This window comes from Archocentrus centrarchus, chromosome 16 (assembly GCF_007364275.1).
Source record: "Archocentrus centrarchus isolate MPI-CPG fArcCen1 chromosome 16, fArcCen1, whole genome shotgun sequence".
Classification (NCBI taxonomy): domain Eukaryota; kingdom Metazoa; phylum Chordata; class Actinopteri; order Cichliformes; family Cichlidae; genus Archocentrus; species Archocentrus centrarchus.
In genome coordinates this window covers 14432416-14451668 of record NC_044361.1, presented here as the reverse complement: position 1 = coordinate 14451668, position 19253 = coordinate 14432416, and the positions used below count along the sequence as shown (strand labels likewise).

At 41.1% G+C, this 19253-nt stretch overlaps 1 protein-coding gene across 1 annotated transcript; it reads right to left on the bottom strand.

Moving 5' to 3' along the window:
* Window positions 1-5240: 5240 nt before the first annotated feature.
* trmt11 (tRNA methyltransferase 11) lies at window positions 5241-18991 on the bottom strand. The gene is made up of 13 exons (XM_030750292.1): window positions 18903-18991; window positions 18454-18519; window positions 18271-18344; window positions 18087-18168; window positions 17883-17975; window positions 17662-17796; window positions 17431-17587; window positions 17257-17337; window positions 16949-17113; window positions 16395-16467; window positions 15945-16079; window positions 8217-8337; window positions 5241-5535 (listed from the first exon to the last, which is right to left on the bottom strand). The coding sequence occupies exons 1-13, from the start codon at window positions 18978-18980 to the stop codon at window positions 5395-5397; spliced, it is 1401 nt and encodes a 466-aa protein (XP_030606152.1). The 5' UTR covers window positions 18981-18991; the 3' UTR covers window positions 5241-5394.
* Between the last annotated feature and the right edge of the window lie 262 nt (window positions 18992-19253).

Here is a 19253-nt window from a genome sequence, read left to right as displayed (position 1 = left end):
CAGGAAAATTGTCCCCACAAGGTATTATAAACATACGCACACACACACACACACACACACACACACACACACACACACACACACACACACACAGTACCCCTACACCTCAATCAGACCCTCCCAAGAGGCACTGAGGTGCATCGTTGAAATTCAAGCCCTGCTTAGACAGCACTTCACTGCTGAGAGGCACGGGAGCTCATCCTGAAAGATGTAATTTCTGAGGGAGAGGGATGATGTGGGGGATGCAGGGACCGTGCAAAGTGGGCTGGAGGTGGAAGAGATAAAGACGGGACCTTAAGGAAAAACATGGAAGAATGGGCATGTACTGGGTCTTTTGCATATCAGAGTGTGGCCAATACAGTCTTGAATTGAAGCAGTTGAAGGTGCAATATAAATGCCCTAGCAAGAGTCACGGAGGGCATAAAAAAGTCAATTTAAAACGCCTGCAAATCATGCAAAGCAGAGAACTTTAATATTTCCTCTCTGTGGAATTCTCCCTGTGTTTGCACATATTTCCTTTGGCAAATTCACTTTCCTCTCACTTTGCTAGTACATGCAAGTCTGCTGAGGCTGAAGACGCAAATTTGCTTGTTAGTGTGAATGTCAACGAGTGGGTGTGTGTGGTTGTAGTTATTCTATGGCAGATTAGTTTCCTGTCTAGGTTTTTTTTTTTTCCATGCCTTGAGCCCCAGTACATGCTGGGATTGGCTCACAGTATCCCTAGGTATCAATGGAAAATGTATGAATGGATGAAAAATGCTCTCATAACACATCCTCACTGGTGTCTTATATTAGGCTCACTTAGCGACATTATGGCTTTATGATCCTTGAAAGAGTAGTAGAGGAAATGTGTCACAGCCACCATGTTTGCCATCTTGGCTGTGTGTGTATGTGTGTGTGCGTGCGTGCGTGTGTGTGCGTGTGCATGTACCCACTTGGCAGTAAAGAGCCATTAAAAATGGGCGTTAGGGAGCCATTGAGTAGTTACTTGTCATTAATGAAGAACAGCACTGACAAACGCAAGAACACACACATACACACAAATACTATGAACGCAAAAGGAAGCACATCTACACACTACACACCCATTGACTGTTTGTCTTTGGCTCCTTGCTCCTTGCTGCTCTCTGGTACAAACACACACACACACACACACACACACACACACACACACACACACACACACCCTCCTCTCTGGTGGTAATAAGTGTGATGACCTCCACAAACACACAAGTGCATATGCACACAAGGACAAACAAGTCGTTTTGTAAAAACAACAATGCATGTGTGAAGTGTTCTCAAGAACTCTCAGGCTCACATGTAGGAAAACAAGGGGCTACCCAAACCACAAACTGGGATTTCGGTTGGTTTTTCTAAATTAAGCACGAGTGGCTGTAGCATAGCTTCAGCAGGCTTAATGTGTGATAGAACCGCAGATGATCATGATATCACAGTTGGATGTGGTTACTGACAGTGGACTCTGGAAAGGTGAAGGAAGGATGAGGAAGTTGTGTGACAAGACGTTCAGTCACCCCCTTTGCTTCCTGGGTCGACAAACCCTCATCACTTCCATGCGAGTATCTTAAAGAGGATGTTATGTGTTCAGAGCTGTTCTGCACTTTCTCAACCACAGCTCTATCACTTCAAAAGCTTAGCCTCTGGACTGCTTGTTTACAGGCTGCAGAGCATTGATTGTACGGTAAACAGTTTGTATGCTAGAATACAGTACATACATCACACACACAGGAACTGTGGCTATCGCTTTCACTTTCCCTGCTCAAGGCTGTCATCTAGTGGCATCATGCTTAGTCAGTGCGAGAAGAAAATCCAGAGGACTTCATGTATCGCTGATTGTAAAATAATGGCATATCTTTAATCACACGATATTATCTTCTCCCCTCTTTGTTCTGTTTTCTTGTGCTTTTTTCTGAGCCTGGTTTGAGTTTCACACAGCTGTGTGAGATGGGACTGGTGGTGATTTGTAGCACTATAATGGCTCTTCCTCTGCTGTGCTTCTCCTCCCAGACATTAAGATGACAGTTCTCACCTTACCTCGATCATTACCTACAGGAGTAGAGCCTGGTTTCACGGGGTAGATGAGGGCACTGAGTTGACCTGAGGGTGGGTGATGCAAAGCGAGAAGGGGTGGAGGACTTGCAGGTGTCCAAACTCCCCTGGCTATGGACAGGTGCACAGCACCTGCACCACATATGTTAGTGTGCGAGGGTGTGTGTGTGTTTAGTTTGGACAGTCCAGTATACCAGCTGTGCGCTATGAAGTTTCCCTCTCTCACCTTCACACATTTATCACTCCTGCCATCTGAAGCACTGCACACACCCACGCAGCCCTCACATACAGTACTAAAGTCCCACTGCATCAGGTGCTCCACACATTTCTGTGGAAGGAGGCTAATGTGTCAGCTTGCGTCATGGGTCAGTAGGTGTCTAATCACTTGCTATCTATCACTGGCAAACAAATGTGTGGAACATTTTCAAGCCAAATCTGAGAAGGACATCATGAGAGATACAGCTCGACCTCTGACCACAGGGATCATAAAGAATGGGAACAAGCTGAAACAACTAGGGAACGAAGTGAAAAGACCAAAGCTAATAAAATCAGCCTCAGAGCCTCACTTCCGATGTCCCTTATTAACAGATCAGAACTTGATCAGTCTAGATAAAAAATTTTACAAAAAATTGGAAAAACAAAATCTTATTGTTTAACGGGGATTATGTGCTGAACACTTCGTGGGAAATGATGCTTCCACAGGAAATCCACACTACAGATGCATCATTAGCAGCCTGAAATCCTCCATGCTGTTTACTCCCCACTTCAGATAAATATAGCCAAAATGTACAAAGGGTACTAAACATCCAGGAATATGAATATCATGTTGCACACCTTTGACGAGTAAAGGACGCATATGCCAGATTTCATGGCACAACTCCTTGTAGTTTTGGAGTTTATAGATTGGAAAGGTAAAACCTCACGGACAGATGCCCGGATGGACGGAGAGGTTGACGGTATGACAATATCCTCCCGCTTTATATTGCGTGAAAGGATAATAAAAACTGACCCCAACAAACAGTTGTGGTCGAGCATCTTATTTGTTTCTCTTGGCTGGCGCCACATATAAAATACTGGGACACAACCATAAGGTATTAACACATAATGCACCACACACAAGCAGAAATGCCAGCCATGATGTCAGCCACTTATAGAGGTTACATCACAGACTCTACAAACCTCTCAATCGATGACATTATTGCCATACATACAAAAAAATGGTGGGGAAAAAAAATCGTTATAATGCTGTAAGTCTTTTCTTGGCAAATGATTACACTCAAAATACTCAAAGTATGCAGGTTGCACAATAATTGACAATATTATGATATGTGCATTGTTGACACAATATTGGTATTGTTATCATCAGTACAGTTACCATGGCACCTACTTTTTTGGATTCTAAATGTGTATGTGACTTATGCTTATAATTAGGTTTAAGTTATAGATTGTACGCAAGTGTGCCCTTTGGGGTCAGCTGATTCAGCAGGCTGAAGGTCACTTTCAGACTGAGGGGAGTTTAATCAGGAGTCATTGTTCCAAAACAGTGGTCCTCTCCTCCTTCAGGGGGTTCCCCTTGGAGAAACAAAGAGAGGAGGAAAAGGGCAGAGGTGACCAAATGAGGAGGTGAAGAGGAGAACTGTTGGAAGTAAAATGGAGAGGAATAAAGGATTTAGTACAAAGATATGAATGGAGAAGGAAGACAACCACTGTTATAAACCACAGTAAATTATATGTATATCACTACAGAGACTATTAGAGAAAGTAAAGAAGGAGGTAGCTTTGTAATTATCAGGCCAACCAATGTTTGGAGTATGAGTATATTTACAAGTTAGGTCTCGAATCATTTTATTATCATAGACTGACATCAGGAAACTGCTCTGCTGCAGTTAGCATCCAACATAAAACAAAACCAGATCTCTCAAGTACACACATGTATAAACATGGGCACAAACAGAATTTCCTCAGCGTCTGGACAGCATTACGCGGTGTGTAGAGAGGAACCCCCCAACCCCTACATACCCACCCTCCCTCTCCCTAATTATAGTCTGCATCATTGGAGACTGAGGGCTCTTGAGAACATGTTTTATCACTGGATTGTGGCAGCGCACACACAGCACTGCTCAGACACAGTAACAGACAGCATCTGCATTAAAACTACCATCTCCAACTAACAGGGGTCTTCTGTTGTGGTGAACATGGTAAGAAAATACAAAGAGCGAGAGGGCAGAAGTGAAAAGTAAGGAAAGACGAGGTTTCTGTCTTGTGGAATAATTTGATTTTGCTTGATGATGATGGACAACAAAAGGCTGCTGTGGGAACTGTAAACAACACGCACCGCAAACGATGGCGAGTCGGGTATCATGTGATGGTGCCAGGAACTCTCCCTGTGAAGCAGGGTGAAGGGGAAGTGTGGTGGAAAGGCAGAGGCCCAACTGATAAACAGAGCAAAGGGGTAATGCACATGAAGGCCTGCTACGCCGCTCGCAGGAGATGAGTAATGAGCCAGGCTGCATGTAAACTGTGGTCGGAAAACAACAAAAGCTGCTGACTAACAGTAGTGGTGGAGGGGTGGGGACACCCTGTGATTTGGGCTCTTGCCTGCACAGGGAGGCCACCTAAACATGCTCCCTTTCACTGAGCTAAAGCAGAGCCATGGCTGTAAATGTATGTTTTTGTTCAATATATGGGCTCTACAACAGAGTCAATGTAAAAGTCTGTTACACTGACAGAGTTAATGTTTAAGGTTCACTGTTATCATAAGGAGGTAAAATCTTAGTAAATTTGAAAAAATGTAGACTCTTACCAATTTTACACATAAAGACCAGTTGTGTGGTAATGAAAAGTGTGAAAACACTTCTGTGGTTTTGGCAAAGCTGTGTTATGACGACGACATCGGCAATCTTATATTCTGGTTTTTAGTATCTGAGCATGCGCTGGGGGACAGTTTTACGCACTTGTGTCTCCCAGGGTAAAATGTTTAACTCGACAAATCAACCTGCATTATGGAGCATTTAGGATCCATGTTTTTAGAGTCCAGTCACTTCTTACAATTCATTTTCTAAATAACCATATTGTACAATTAAAAGCCATACAAGTTAGATTAGAAAATATTCATGTGAGATGCATTTCCCTTTCCCTAATTTCAGACTATAAAAAGAACCACATGGCAAGGATACAAAGTTTTTGGTTTATTTGCAAAGAAATAAAAACAAATGGATTTAAAAATTAGGCAACTTCTTTTCCCTTTGAAAGCACCGCCAACAATGTTCTGATTAAAAAGTTCTCTTTTAAATCAGAGATTTGCTGATCTTCATCCCATTGATTTCTTCAGTCCCCACTGACATCAGATTTGTTGTTCTCCTTGGCGCACTTTTTGTTAAGTCCACTGAAATACTTCTCTCTGAAGGCATTGTGACCCTGGTAGGGGCTGAAGCGTGAATCTGATAGCTGAGCCAGGCAATCTAATTCCTGCAAAGAGACCCAGAGGTTATTGTACTGAACCTGTTTAAAGTAAGTATCTGCAAGTTTCCATCAGATATCAAAAAATACAACTTTTCACAGTAAAAAACAACCCTGCTAATAAATTTTGAGTATTTTAACAGACATGATTACATCTTGGAAACAAAATTGTGAAAAAAAAAAATGAACCAATCAGAAACACCTGAATAAAAGGCAGTTGTCATTTTTGCTCTCCTCCCTAAATTCCCACTACAAGTCAATGCAGTATTCACAAGGTGTGCACACTTGCCACATTTACAGGATACGAAGAGGTCTTACATATATTTATAATAAACACACAGGTGATGACAGAAAGGAAGAACCTCAGGATATGTGGAAAACACAACAAAAACAGTTGCCTCGTGGCATGTAACAGGTCTAATTGCTCCCGATTTTGTATAGATGAAAGAAGGAAAAGGCTTAAATACCTCTCGAAAAACAGCTTTTTTTTTTCCTGAGATAGAGATGGCAAGCGTGCCAGTCCCAAAGACTGCTCAGCTGGCTAGTGTTTTTTAAAAGGAACAGAGTGATATGTGCGCCTTTAGATCTATGGGAAAGAGATCAGTGAATAGTGGCTAACAAATTGTGGTTGACTGTGAAGCTTGTGCATTGATAACATTAGATATCATTGTTAGAAAAAAATAGGTGCAAGAGCAGTCCACCCATAGTTACACAAAGAGGTCTATTATAGTTGGGATACAGTACATAATTTTCTCATTGCAAAGAGAGTTAAGAGGTTTAAAATCCAAGCCTACTAGTCTACAGACATGTGGAAAAAGTGTTTATGGCCTGCGAGGCATCCTTTACTGTATTTTTGAGAAGCCGAACTGCATATGTGGCAAACACCATGAGAACAGTAAAGCCTTGCAATGCTGCTTGACTCTGAAAATGAGGGGTTCTGTGTTACGCTACGGTGACATCAATCATTACACGGTTGCTTTGAGTGATGGCCTTTATCACACGATGAAACATTTCCATCCTGACTGTAGTGGTCTGTCCCGCAATGAGAATGCCCCCATCTGTACAGCAAGCGAGAGAGCACTGAACGCTTTAAGTATGAAAATAATGTGTATCATATGCTGTGGCCTACACAGCCACCAAATCTCAACCTAACTGAACACCCGTAGAACACAGCTCTCCACCACCATCAGCAAAACACCAACTGGCGGAGTATGTTTTGGAAGAATGGTTCATCCCTCCAGTAGTGCTCCACAGGCACACAAGACACTGTTACATAGTTGTATATCACCTGTTTTGCCTTGACTATGAAAGTAGCTGCTAATCAAGGGAGGAAGAGTAATAATGAGGTGAGTTGGAAGTGATGACTCCAATGCTGGGGCACGCAATTTGTCAAAGACACCACTCTTTGCTTTCTGATGCTGCCAGGCAACCTGAAAATGGTTTTCATTATTATTATTCTAAGGATAAAATTCAGGTAAAAAGACTGACAACATGAGCACGACCTCAGAGTGATAAGAGACATGACTACAGAACTGGCATGGAAGAAAACAGTGGTTATTTACCCTTACAGGTGGAGAGTGACATGTACGGAAAGTGAAATTAGGCAAATGACAAGCAAATTTTGGACTCTAAACAAATTATATAATCCCTCATAAATAAGAAAAGGTGAGGTTTCTTTATGCAGTTTTACAGGAAACAGGAAACATTTTAAGCAATTAGGCCAGCTTCTTCACTGTCGCACATGTCAAATGCATACAAAAACCACACATCAGACAGCAAATCCTGATGAAAATGTGCAGATAGCTGCGACCCGAGACAGATACCAGTCAGATAAGCTCACACAACTGTGTCTGGGTGTGTGTGTGTGTGTGTGTGTGTGTGTGTGTCATACAGGGTGCTTTATGGGAGCAATTTAGGGTTTTGAAGTGGAATGGATGTCAGATCCAAAGATGGATTGTTTTCCATACAATGTGTGATTATGCCTTTTAGGGTTCCAGTATAAAAGAAATGAACCAATCACAGCCAGATGGTGAGGATTTACCCCAGACAGGCCGAGACACACCATCGCTTCCAGTGGGACGACATGTGTAAAAACGTACACATAAACACATACTACATCCATGCTCATGACGTGTAAGTACATGACTGCGTACACACAAAAAAAAAAAAAAAAAAAAAAATGCATGGAAAACATTAAATGCATGAACAGGCAGGAGGACACACGCTCTCATTTTACAAGAATAAAGTTATAGCTGTGTTTCTTGCACACAGACACACAAACAAATTCTGCAGCATGCACACAATTTGGTTTGCTGTGCAGATATGAGGTCATTTGTAATGGTGCAACCACCTAAAAACCTAAAAACAATATAACCAATATAACCACCTAAAAACAATATATTTTGGCAGTTGTGTTTCCAAAAGAAGAAATCAGCGTCATCTGAGCAGTAACTGGATGCACACAATTTTCCCATTTAACTATCTACAAAATGAAAAATGTAAATTCTGCTTAATTATTCTAATCAACAGTCCAACACAGTCTGTTTTAAGATATTTCACTCATCATCTGACAACAAGAAGAAAGTCCTCACACTAGAACTAGAAAATATTATTTCCTTTTCTGTGAGTAAGCTATTGATCAATTTTGTTTCATCGCTTACACAAACATGTAGAAAATCATAAGGACACACCTCTGGCTCTTTGATCTTTTCCATGGTGATCAGACGTCTTGAAGTGTGGCTTGAGAGCGTCTGCTCACAGTTGCTGATGAGCTGGAGACATGGATGAAGAGGAACCATCTCCTCACAGTACCTGGAAAGAGGCCCCACAAACACACAAACACACACATGCTACAGATCAGTTTCCAAAGAAGAAGGAACAAAAAGACAGAAATATAAAGCTAAACCAATATTCATCATCTGAGTCTAATATCTGAATGAGAGGAAGTTTAAGTCCCTTGTGATAACAACGGCTACAGATTTCATCTGGAGGCCATTAAAAGGCTGCCAGGACAGAGCAATTCTGTCAAGATTACTGCTTAACTTTTGCCGGCTCCTTTTTTTTTTTTCAGCCCACTCTAATGTCTTTCTTTTCTCTGTGTATGCTTCTTTCTGTTTCTCAAATAAACAAGAAACATTCAAGCCGTTCAGTGTAACCATGGCTGGTGAAAATAAAGATGAAGGTGGAAAAAGTGATTCTGACCTGTCAGGTCGGCCGCTCGCTCTGTCATCACCAGCCAGGCTGGGTTAGGGCCTATTAACAGCAGCTGATGTATGTGTTTGCATATTTGTGTCAGTAGCACTTTCTCTAAACTACCATCATGGCAGCAACAGTCCCGGCTCAGGGACTGATTTGTGCATGACTGTTTGCCTTGTTGCCATGGCCGCAGGTGGGTCTCTGTGGTAATGAGATGTTTGGTCGTCATGGTGACTCGGTGGAGATGCAGCTAGGCAGCAATTCTGAGCTGCCAATCAGGCATGTTTAGTGGTACCACACTGTTCTTGTTTTTCCACCGTTATCACAATTTGACTGTTAATACTGCTGTTATGAATCTTAATTACATACATAACATGCTAACCTCTCCTCTGGCTGCAAAATGAAGTCTGACTATAGAGACACCTATGGGAAAGCAGCCCCTCTGCTCCATTAAATCTGTGACCTATTATGATGATTTTATGGTCTGAATTGCTAGTTGCAAGTCTTACTCATTACAAATTAATGTTTGTTTTGCCAGTAGCCAAGTCACAGGTCAGTCACAGGTTCTGGGTATGAAAAGTTAAGCCAACGTGGAAGTACCTTTGAACTTTTTAAGAACCACCGGGCGGGGAGGGGGGGTGGGGAGGGGGTAACACTAGTGCTTGCAAAACAGACTTCTAGTCCTATAGGAGCCTATGGAGAAAACAGCCATCTGCATGGACCTCTGTAAACACTCTCCTGATGAGTTTATGGGCTTAGTCATGCATTTTGGGTCATAGTAAATAAAACATTTTGTAAATTTTGGTCAATCTAAGTATCGTAATCTGATGCAGGGTTCAGAGTGATTATCCAGGGCATGCTCTGTGTTTGGCAAACAGTGAGCGTGTGGTTTCACAGTCAGACCCACCCCTCGCTCGTCACATCCTGATTTAAAACACTGAGAAAAATGCTCCTCTCAAGGCTTCAAAACAGGACTTCACAAAGCGACGAGTGACATCACGAGAGCTATGAGCATCTTTTATACTGTCTACTGTCTCCCATTTAGAGTCAAGCAAATGATGAAGATTTTCCAAGAGTCTACTTCATTGTAACAGAGAAGACTCACTGCTGAAGTTCAACACCACAGACCAACATGATCATACAGCAAAAACAACACTTTGCTAAAACAGTTTAACTAAAAATTACATCCTTATTGTTACATTACAATGCTTTCACAATTGTAATCCAACAAGCATGCAAAATCTTAAGTGTGTTCTCCAACAAATGTGTCTAACCATGCTTTTTTTTTGTTAAAATATTTGTTGCTGTATGATTTGTCCAGAAATTTAAACTTGACTAAGAAATTAGAATCTCAAAATGTCACCACTACTCCTTTATGCAACCAGTGCTACTTCTGACAATGCAGCCGATTCATATCTTTCCTTCCCCTGTTTATGTTGTAATTAGGTCACTTTATGGCTTTGATGATGGATACTGCATCATCTGTCTCGATACTTTTTCTTCATTTATTTTTCAAGGGCAGAAAGGGAAGAGAGTTTAAATGGTGTGACCTGGTGTAGGCTCTGTCTTTTGCTGACAGGGCTTTGCGTCACCTGTCATCATGCACACACACACACACACAGCCACCCATTTTCATGAGGCAGATAGACACACACAGTCCCCACTGTTTCTATCACAGGCACTGCTGCAGATACACACATGCATGTGGGGGTATTGGAAACCTGATATCTCCCCTGTAGAGCCCCAGATTAGACCCAGGAGACAGGCTGCGTCTGGGTTTATACATACAGACACACATATCCAACAGCACACACACACACACACACACACATGCACGCAGATCAGCCTGCACACCACAGAGACAGTTCATACATGTGACTTGCCTGGCCTCAGATGTTTATTTTGGCACTGCGCTCTCACAGGCACCGGGTCAAGCACCGATGAGATGAGTAGCAAAGACAAATGTGTGAACATGGTGACACAAACGTGTGCGCGTGCTCGTACACAAGGCCACACACACACACACACACACACACACACACACACACACACACACTCATGCATATCTACCGACGCATACAGAAACACAAAGCGGCATGAATAAAAGCGAAAGGTTTGCACGCTGATGTCTCTCATTCACGAGCATACAATCATACCCCAAATCATGCATGCATGATTGTCTCATCTCCTTCCTGGTCGTATAATTAATGACCACAAAAAGTTTGAGCCCTGTGGCACTTAACGTCCGTTAAGTGCCTAACGTCCGTTTCTACGTTAGTTTGTTGTGGTTCATACCTTTACAATTGAACACCTGCACTGACAGACAGCACTTCAATTTCTGCAAATGCACAGAACCTTTTACAATACACAACTTTGTTTCTGATGAGCAGTCTTAAATAGGCAGCTCATAAAGTGCTCACCACTGTCAGTTGTGGTTTATCGTGTCCCAGCTGTATGAAGGAAACCTCGGCACACCTGAACATTACTGTAATCGACACAGGTGGTTCGACATAGAGGACAATGTTTTATAGGAACAGGAATTAGAATGAACTGAAGGGAAATGCCCTAAGCAGCAGGTCCTTTGTGAGTCTAGGAGTCCAGTAAAACACTACTGCCTGTCTCTTAGGCTCATTTTTTCCCTTCACAAAGTCAGGGTTTAATTATGAGCAGTATTAGATTGTATATAATGTAATAGTGTCATCTATGTATTCTCTATTTGTTTCATGTTATTTAGTTATTTGGGTAATTAATTAGGCCAACAAAGCAATTTTCATCTTGTAGGTTGTGCTTCCAGCAGGCGTGCATTGTGCAGTTCGGCTTTATGGTGTAAGCCTGCCCCCTATTGTACAGATCATTTAAAGAAAGGCAGCATTTAAGATAAAACAGTTCCTAAACTAAACTGATGAGGCTGAGCGATGCTTAAAATCTGGCTTCAAAATGCAAAACTGTTGTTTTTAATCAACAATAATTATGTAAATAAAAAATGTAAATAAAAACAAAATGCAATGATTCGCAAATCTCATAAACCCATATTTTAGTCACAGTAGAACATAGAAAATATATCAACTGTTTAAACTGAGACATTTTAAAAACATTAGCTCATATTGAATTTGATGGCAGCAACACTTCTCAAAAAAGTTGAGATGGGAGCAACAAAAAAGTTGAAAACCTCAGTGCTAAAAAGAAACAGCTGGAGGAACATTTTGCAACTAATTAGCTTTACTGGCAACAGGTCAATAACTGAGCACTGAGCACTTAGAGAGACAGAGCTTCTCAGAAGCAAAAAACTTCAGTGAAACAACTTCACAATTATGATCCTCAACTTAAAATTACGAAGACTTTGAATATCTCATCATCTACAGTACATAATATCACCAAAATATTCAAAGAACCTGGAAAAATCTCTGTGTGCAATGGACAAAGCCAAAAATCGATGCTTCAGGCCATCAGGCGGCACTGTATTCAAAACACTGTCTGTGAACACAGACATCCACAAATGCAGGTTAAAGCTCTGGCATGCAAAAAAACGAAGCCACATGTGAACATGATCCAGAAATGCTGCAGTTTTCTTTGGTCCAAAGCAGGGTTATAATAGTTTTGGATTTTACATTATAGTTTAGTTTTAGTTAGTTTTTACTTTTTTTTCTCTAATTCAGTTAGTTTTAATTAGTTTTCAGAGAGGTTTTGCTCGTTTTTATTAGTTTTTATTTTTGGTTTCATGCTTAGTTTTAGTTAGTTTCAGTTAGTTTCAGTATTAGTTTTAGTATTTTCATACCTGATCAGGTGCAAGATTCAAGGCGCAAAAGTGACTATTGTGTAATGAAAACTTGACAAAAGATACAGTTTAAAGAAATATAGTCAACAACCAACTGTTCACAAGACATGCTAAATTTGTGTAATATTAAGGACACACATGAACATCAACAGGGAGAAACAAAGAAAAACATGAACTCCCAAACTCAATAAATTCTACAATAAACTCCACAATAAACTTCAGCATCAGTGCAGCAGATTAATAACGCCTACATGTGGTGTTAAACAAAAACAAACTCTTTGAAGGAGTCAAAGGTCAAATCCATCTGCATCCTGATGTTCTCACCGCCTGAAGCTGCTTCTGTTTTGGAGCTAGCTTGGTTAGATGCTCGCTAATTAAACCTGCAGGGTCTTTGCGGCCTCTGTACACAAGCTACAGAAGTTGCCGACCTCATGTCCGCATTTATGCTTGTGTAGCTGGATTGTGTGTGTTAATTACCTTGTGGTCGTGTGCAGGTGTTTGTACTCAAAGAACCTCCATACGGGACTCTGCCGCTTTCTCGGCAGACCGCAGCCATTACTTTGCGGACCAGCGCGGCGAGCGCACGCACATGCGCACTCACACAGTTGTCCTGGGGCGCTCCCAGCTTAAACTCGGAGAGCGGAAACAATGATTTCATATCAATCCACAAGGCTTAAAACCCCCCCCCCAAAAAACAAGTAAATGAAAGTCAGTTTATCGATAATTTCAGTTAGTTTTAGTTAGTTTTGTAAACTCACAATTCAGTTTTAATTAGTTATCGTTTTTTTCCTTTTAATTATAGTTTTTATTTATTTCAGTTAACGACAATGTTTTTTCAATTTCAGTTTTCGTTATTTCGTTCGTTTTCGTTAACTATAATAACCCTGGTCCAAAGTAAAATAGATTGAGGTGAAGTGGAAAACTGTTCTGTGGTCAGATGAATCCAATTTTGACATTATTTTTGGAAAACATGGACATCATATCCTCTGGCCTAATAGGAGAGGGCCGTTCGGCTTGTCATCAGCACTCAGTTCAAAAGCCTGCATCTCTGATGGTACGGGAGTGCATTAGTGCCTATGGAAAGACACCATCAATGCAGGAAAGTACAGTAGATGCACGTTTTAGAGCAGCATATGATCCCATGCAGACGCCTTTTCAGAGCAGGCCTTGACGATTTCAGCAAAATAATGTTAAACCTGCATACTGCATCTATTACAACACCATGGCTTTGTAGCAGAAGAGTCAAGGTGCTGAACTGAACCTGCCTGCAGTCCGGACCTTTAACCGACTGATTTGGCTCATCATGAAATGAAAAATATGACAAAGAAGACCCAGGACTGTTGTGCAGCTAGAATCCTATATCAAAAAAGAATAAGACCATTCTAACAATGCACACTCTGTGGTTATAAGTGTAGCCAGCAGGGTAGCGTGGGGCTTTTGCCACAGCTGGTCTCCTCAATTCCAGATATTTATGGACTTTTGTTAAAAGAAGAGGGGGGGGGGGGGGGGGGGGGGGGTTACACAGTGGTAATCATGGCCCTATCCCAACTTTTTTGAGATGTGTTGCTGCCATGAAATTCAAAATGAGCTAATGCTGTTCATGAAATACGTTGTAACATGTCTCAGTTTAAACAGTTCATATACAGTACCAAGAACTTTGAAAGTATCATCAAGTGCAGTCGCAAAGACAGTTATGATGAAACTGGCTCTCATAGGGAACGCCCCAGGAAAGGAAGACCAAGAGTTGCCTCTGGTGCACAGGAGAAGTTCATCAGCCAGCCTCAGAAACTGTAAGTTAACAGCACTCCAGATAAGCACCTAAATTCTTCACAGAGCTTAAGTAGCACACACATCTCAACATCAGCTGTTCAGAAACAACTGCATAAATCTGGACTTTATGGTCAAATTGCTGCAAAGAACAACAACAAGAGGAAGAGAACGGCCTGGACCAAAGAACACAAGGAATGGACATTAGACCAGTGGAAATCTGTCCTTTGGTCTGTTGAGTCCAAATTTGAGATTTTTGGTTCCAAACGCCATGTCTTTGTAAGATGCAGAAAAGGTGAGCGGATGGTTCCTACATGTGTAGTTCCCACTGTGAAATATGGAGGAGGAAGTGTGATGGTATGAGGGTGCTTTGCAGGTGACATTGTTGGGGAATTATTCAAAATCCAAGGCACGCTTAACCAGCATGGCTACCACAGCATTCTGCAGCAAGATGCCATCCCATCTGATTTGTGCTTAGTGGGACCATCATTTGTTTTTCAACAGGGCAATGACCCCAAACACACCTACAGGCAGTGTAAGAGCTAGTTGACCAAGAAAGAGGGTGATGGAGTGTTGCCTCAGATGACCTGCTTTGAAGAATCTAAAATCGGAAACATATTTTGGTTTGTTTAACACTTTAAAGTTTACTACATGATTCCTTATGTGTTCCTTCATAGTCTGGATGACTTCAGTATTAATTTACAATGTGGGGAAAAAAAAAAAAAAGAAAAACATTGAATGAGAAGGTGTGTCCAAACTGTATTATCTATATTCTATTGTGGAAAAAATATGGGTTTATGAGATTTGCAAATCATGTCATTCCAACTTTATTTACATGTTACACAGCGTTCCAACTTTTTTGGAACTAGGGTTATAACTAGTTAAGAGTACTTTTTCATTGCCAAAAATGAACACCCCTTGTGCAAGCTGATTATATTTTTCAGAAGACATGTAACTAACTGCATATCTAGCTTTGAATGCAGAATAAGCAGCAGCTACTTTCAGCTGCCCTCTGTGGAGTCGCCACAGAGGGCAGACGCTCTCTTTGATTTGGCAGACGCTCTTCTTGATGCAACCCCAAAGGGATTTCTGTCTTTACCTTAATGCACACCAAGCTGATATTAGTAACCTCTCCTCCACTATGCATTCTGTAACTTACTAAGCTTGTTAATTTTCCATTGAATTGACAGCCTTTGTTGAAATAAAAGCTGTCACTAGCATTGGCATTAATATCCTTCTTGCCACAAGTATTGTGAAGTTGTGGTGCTCCGTGCTTCTTCAAATGTTAAGTGGTTACACTGCAAAGTTTGCATTTGATTGTGATGTTCTTGTCTTTTTCACCCACAAATTTGAAATTCTGCATATGCATCCACAGTGTAAAGCCTGTCCTCTGCCATCTCATTAGTTTAGCTACACATGTGCACTGACAGCGAGGACTAGGAGAGGAACAGAAACAGCGCAATTGCTTTGGGGATTTTCTATTTTGTTGGGGGTCTACAGAAGGAACAAGGAAATGCTGTAAAGTTTTAACAGTAACGGACTGATTACTTGAAATAAAAACTACTGGACTACAAATTGGAGTACTAACAAGTTAACTGGTAAGTTACCCCCAATACTGAACAGCTGTATTATCGCTAAAAATGTTTATTATTAGGTGATAATGACAAGTCTGTTTACTCACTCTGGCCTGTAGACGGGCAGCCAGTAGACGAGCCTCCCACCCATGACCAGGTGGTGGGCAGAGAAGTTTAACAGATCTGTGAAGATGTCACTCAGGTGGTACGCCTGTGAGACTGGGACGTGAGACTCTTCATAGCTGTGCAGAAGATTAAAATGAAATACGAGGTTCAGAACAGCACAGCGATGACAAAACATTAAACACTGAAATTTATTTCCTTAAGTGTTCCATTTATCTAACTGAATAAAGTTGTTTCGCTTGTTTTGTCTTTTATTTAAACTTGATACCATGGACAAGTCAAAAAGATGCTAACAGTAATTTCCTCAGGACTTAACATTAGGCTTTCCCTATTTAGTTAATTTATACTTTTACAAATTACACTAAGATACACTAAAGAGTTGTAGGTCATTGCAATCATAAGATATACATTGGTGGAATATCTGATGAACTTACACTCCATCAGCAGGTTTAGTAATGTCCTTGTGGGAACCTGTTCTCCTCGTGGCCTCACGGATTCCATAAGGTGCTAAAAAGATGCACATTTAGAATTATTAAAAAAAAAAAAAAACAAGAACAAAAGTTTATTCCACTTTAAAAATAATTCAGACAGCACAGATGTAGCTGAGGAACATGCCTGCTGCAATACTGCTGCTGAGTTACTCGAATTCTAAAGAAACATTAAAAACCCTGCAGTGTCAGTAGGCCTGACAGTCAAACTAATATAAAAAGTTGAGCCAATTGTCCACAAAACAGAAATAGTGCATTGAACACACACTAGTGGGCAGCACATTGTTAATGATGGGACAAGCTTTAAATTACAGACCAAACTACAGTTAACTCGCTTTCAGAAGTCTGATAAGAATAACTGTATATTTTCAGAACATCTTTACATTTTTTGGTAGCCTCTCAAAGAAACGATCAAATTTAAAAGATTAACAGAAACATTTAATCAAAAGAGATGTATGTTAAATCCTTTGTGGTCTGGTTAGAATGAACTAAGGACCTACGGTCAGTAATGATAGCATTGAACAGAGCAGCCTCCCTCCACACAGGCTTGGATGCATCAGACACCATCACGTCCACGTACATCCTCTCTGTCCCGTACTGCCGCAGGTTGGCTCTGATGTTCTCATCGGGCCCTCGCCATTTTTGGTTCTTACGGCTCGACCGACCTGAAACACAGAGGCACTATGAGCAAACTGAAACACACTTTGATTCAAATCTAAAAACAGCATTTAAAAAAAAAAAAAAATGCATTCCTAAACTATAAGACTACAGTTGCTGCACTGTGTAATCTCTAACAAACAAAACGTACCTTTCCCGTGAATAGTGTTGTAATCGATATCAGTTCCGCAAACATAAGCTCCAAAATGAGAACATGCAACCAGCAGGCTACCTAAAACACATCGACACGAATGAAAGAAAGGATTTACTTTGATGTGACTGCCTATAGCTGTCTGTGGGGGAAGTGACGACAGGTGTAACTTACCAGTGCCTACAAATGGGTCAAAAACCAGGTCGTTCTGTTTGACCTTAGCATGGTTGGCCATGATGAATGAGAGGCCAGCGTCCATGCTGGTGTTTCCAATGAAGTGTCTGTTCTTCACACTATGGGAGCGAATCAGTTCACGTTGACCGTCCGCAATCTGTAATAAGAAGGGCTTAGCTGTAGATCGCAGCACATTAGTTTAATATAAACAAGCAGCAAAATGTATCTTACCCATCTACCAAAATAGATGTAGTCAGGATGCTCAGGGATATTATTGGGGTCTGTGCCATAATCCTCCAATAAGCAGAAGATGTGCTGAGGATTCTTAAGACTTACTGTACCCTCAAAGGGAAGATACTCCAGAGCCTGGTGAGAAAGTTCAAAACATGGCATAAAAAATATTTTATGCATGACACATATTTCTATGCATTTACCTGCATCTAAATACTTACATCAATCCTACTGATTCTATCTGCAAACAGCAAAGTTTTGTTGAAAGTATAGACATTGATTCTGTATGTGGAGTCTCTGTGCATGAATGGACTCTGTAGGGAATGAAGAGCACAAACAGAAATGAGACATATTATGAAGCTTCATAAAAGTTGCAGGGCTCTGTCTTACAAGCAGAACAGCACTATAAACTCTAGACAACAAACCATGTTCTCTGAGGGGAAGTTCAGGAGGGATGTTCTGAGATCACTGTGTGTCCGTCCGTGGCCCCACAGCTCAAAAGCAGACCTAGAAGGACAACATGTAACCTCAGCCACTCTTGAGTCCGTGCAGCATCAGCAGAGCTGCAGCGCTATCACCTTCCTATAACTGCAATGTTTAAACACTTACTTTGCACACACAGATCTGGCCATGATGCTGCGGGCATCTTCCTCAGACAAACCATCCAGACACCAGAAAGGAGACTGCAGAGAACAGGAAGGACGTGGAGAAAGAGAAGAGATTCTGCTGTCAATCAGTGTCTTTAAACGAGCCAAACGGAGGAGATGAGAATAAGCACTTCAACGTGCAAACCTTTTCTCTTATGTTTTCACAGGGACGAAATGGTTTTCCTCTGAGAGCCAGGAGAGCTTTGATTTCCTATAGGAAACAGCAAATGAAACATCTGATATTGCATATTATGCTGAAAAAGAAATCACACGTGAAATTTGCACTGCATTAATATGGAAAAATGAACACTAACAGACTGAAGAAAGATAGAAGAACAGGCCAAATGAGATGCAATATGATTTTTCCGCCAGACCTTTCCTGCATTTTAACCTGTTACTATGTTGCGACAAAAGTGGATAAATCTCGCCTTAAACACCCCCCACCCACCCCCAATCAATTACTTTTGGGGGTGGTTTAGGTCCCCCAAACAAACCGAGAGTCAGGGGAGACTCCAGTCTGAAGATCATCGCTCTTTGTACGAACAGCTAATCACCCACAACCAAACAGAGACCGAGAAAATTCACGTAGGTTACCGGTAACCTGAAGTCCAGATTATCTTGGGCAAGATGGAATAAATACTGGAGGCATGATCGACTACTGAAGGTAGCCATTTTTGTCGCAATTAAAAAATAGGTCCGGCTTGAAACAGGGCTCTGTAACAGAGTACCGCTTAGGGACAACGTTACCATAAACGGCAGAAAAATTAGGTAGTGTATTTCATTTCGTTATGTTACACCGTCTTAACTGTAATTGTGTAATGCAGAAGTGTTATGCTAACATTATTACACATAAGTACAGCTACTTCATTTTACTAGTTTTATTTTTATTTTTATTGTTTTGCAGCCTTTATTTGCATTTTTAAAATCCTCATCGCATTTTTCATA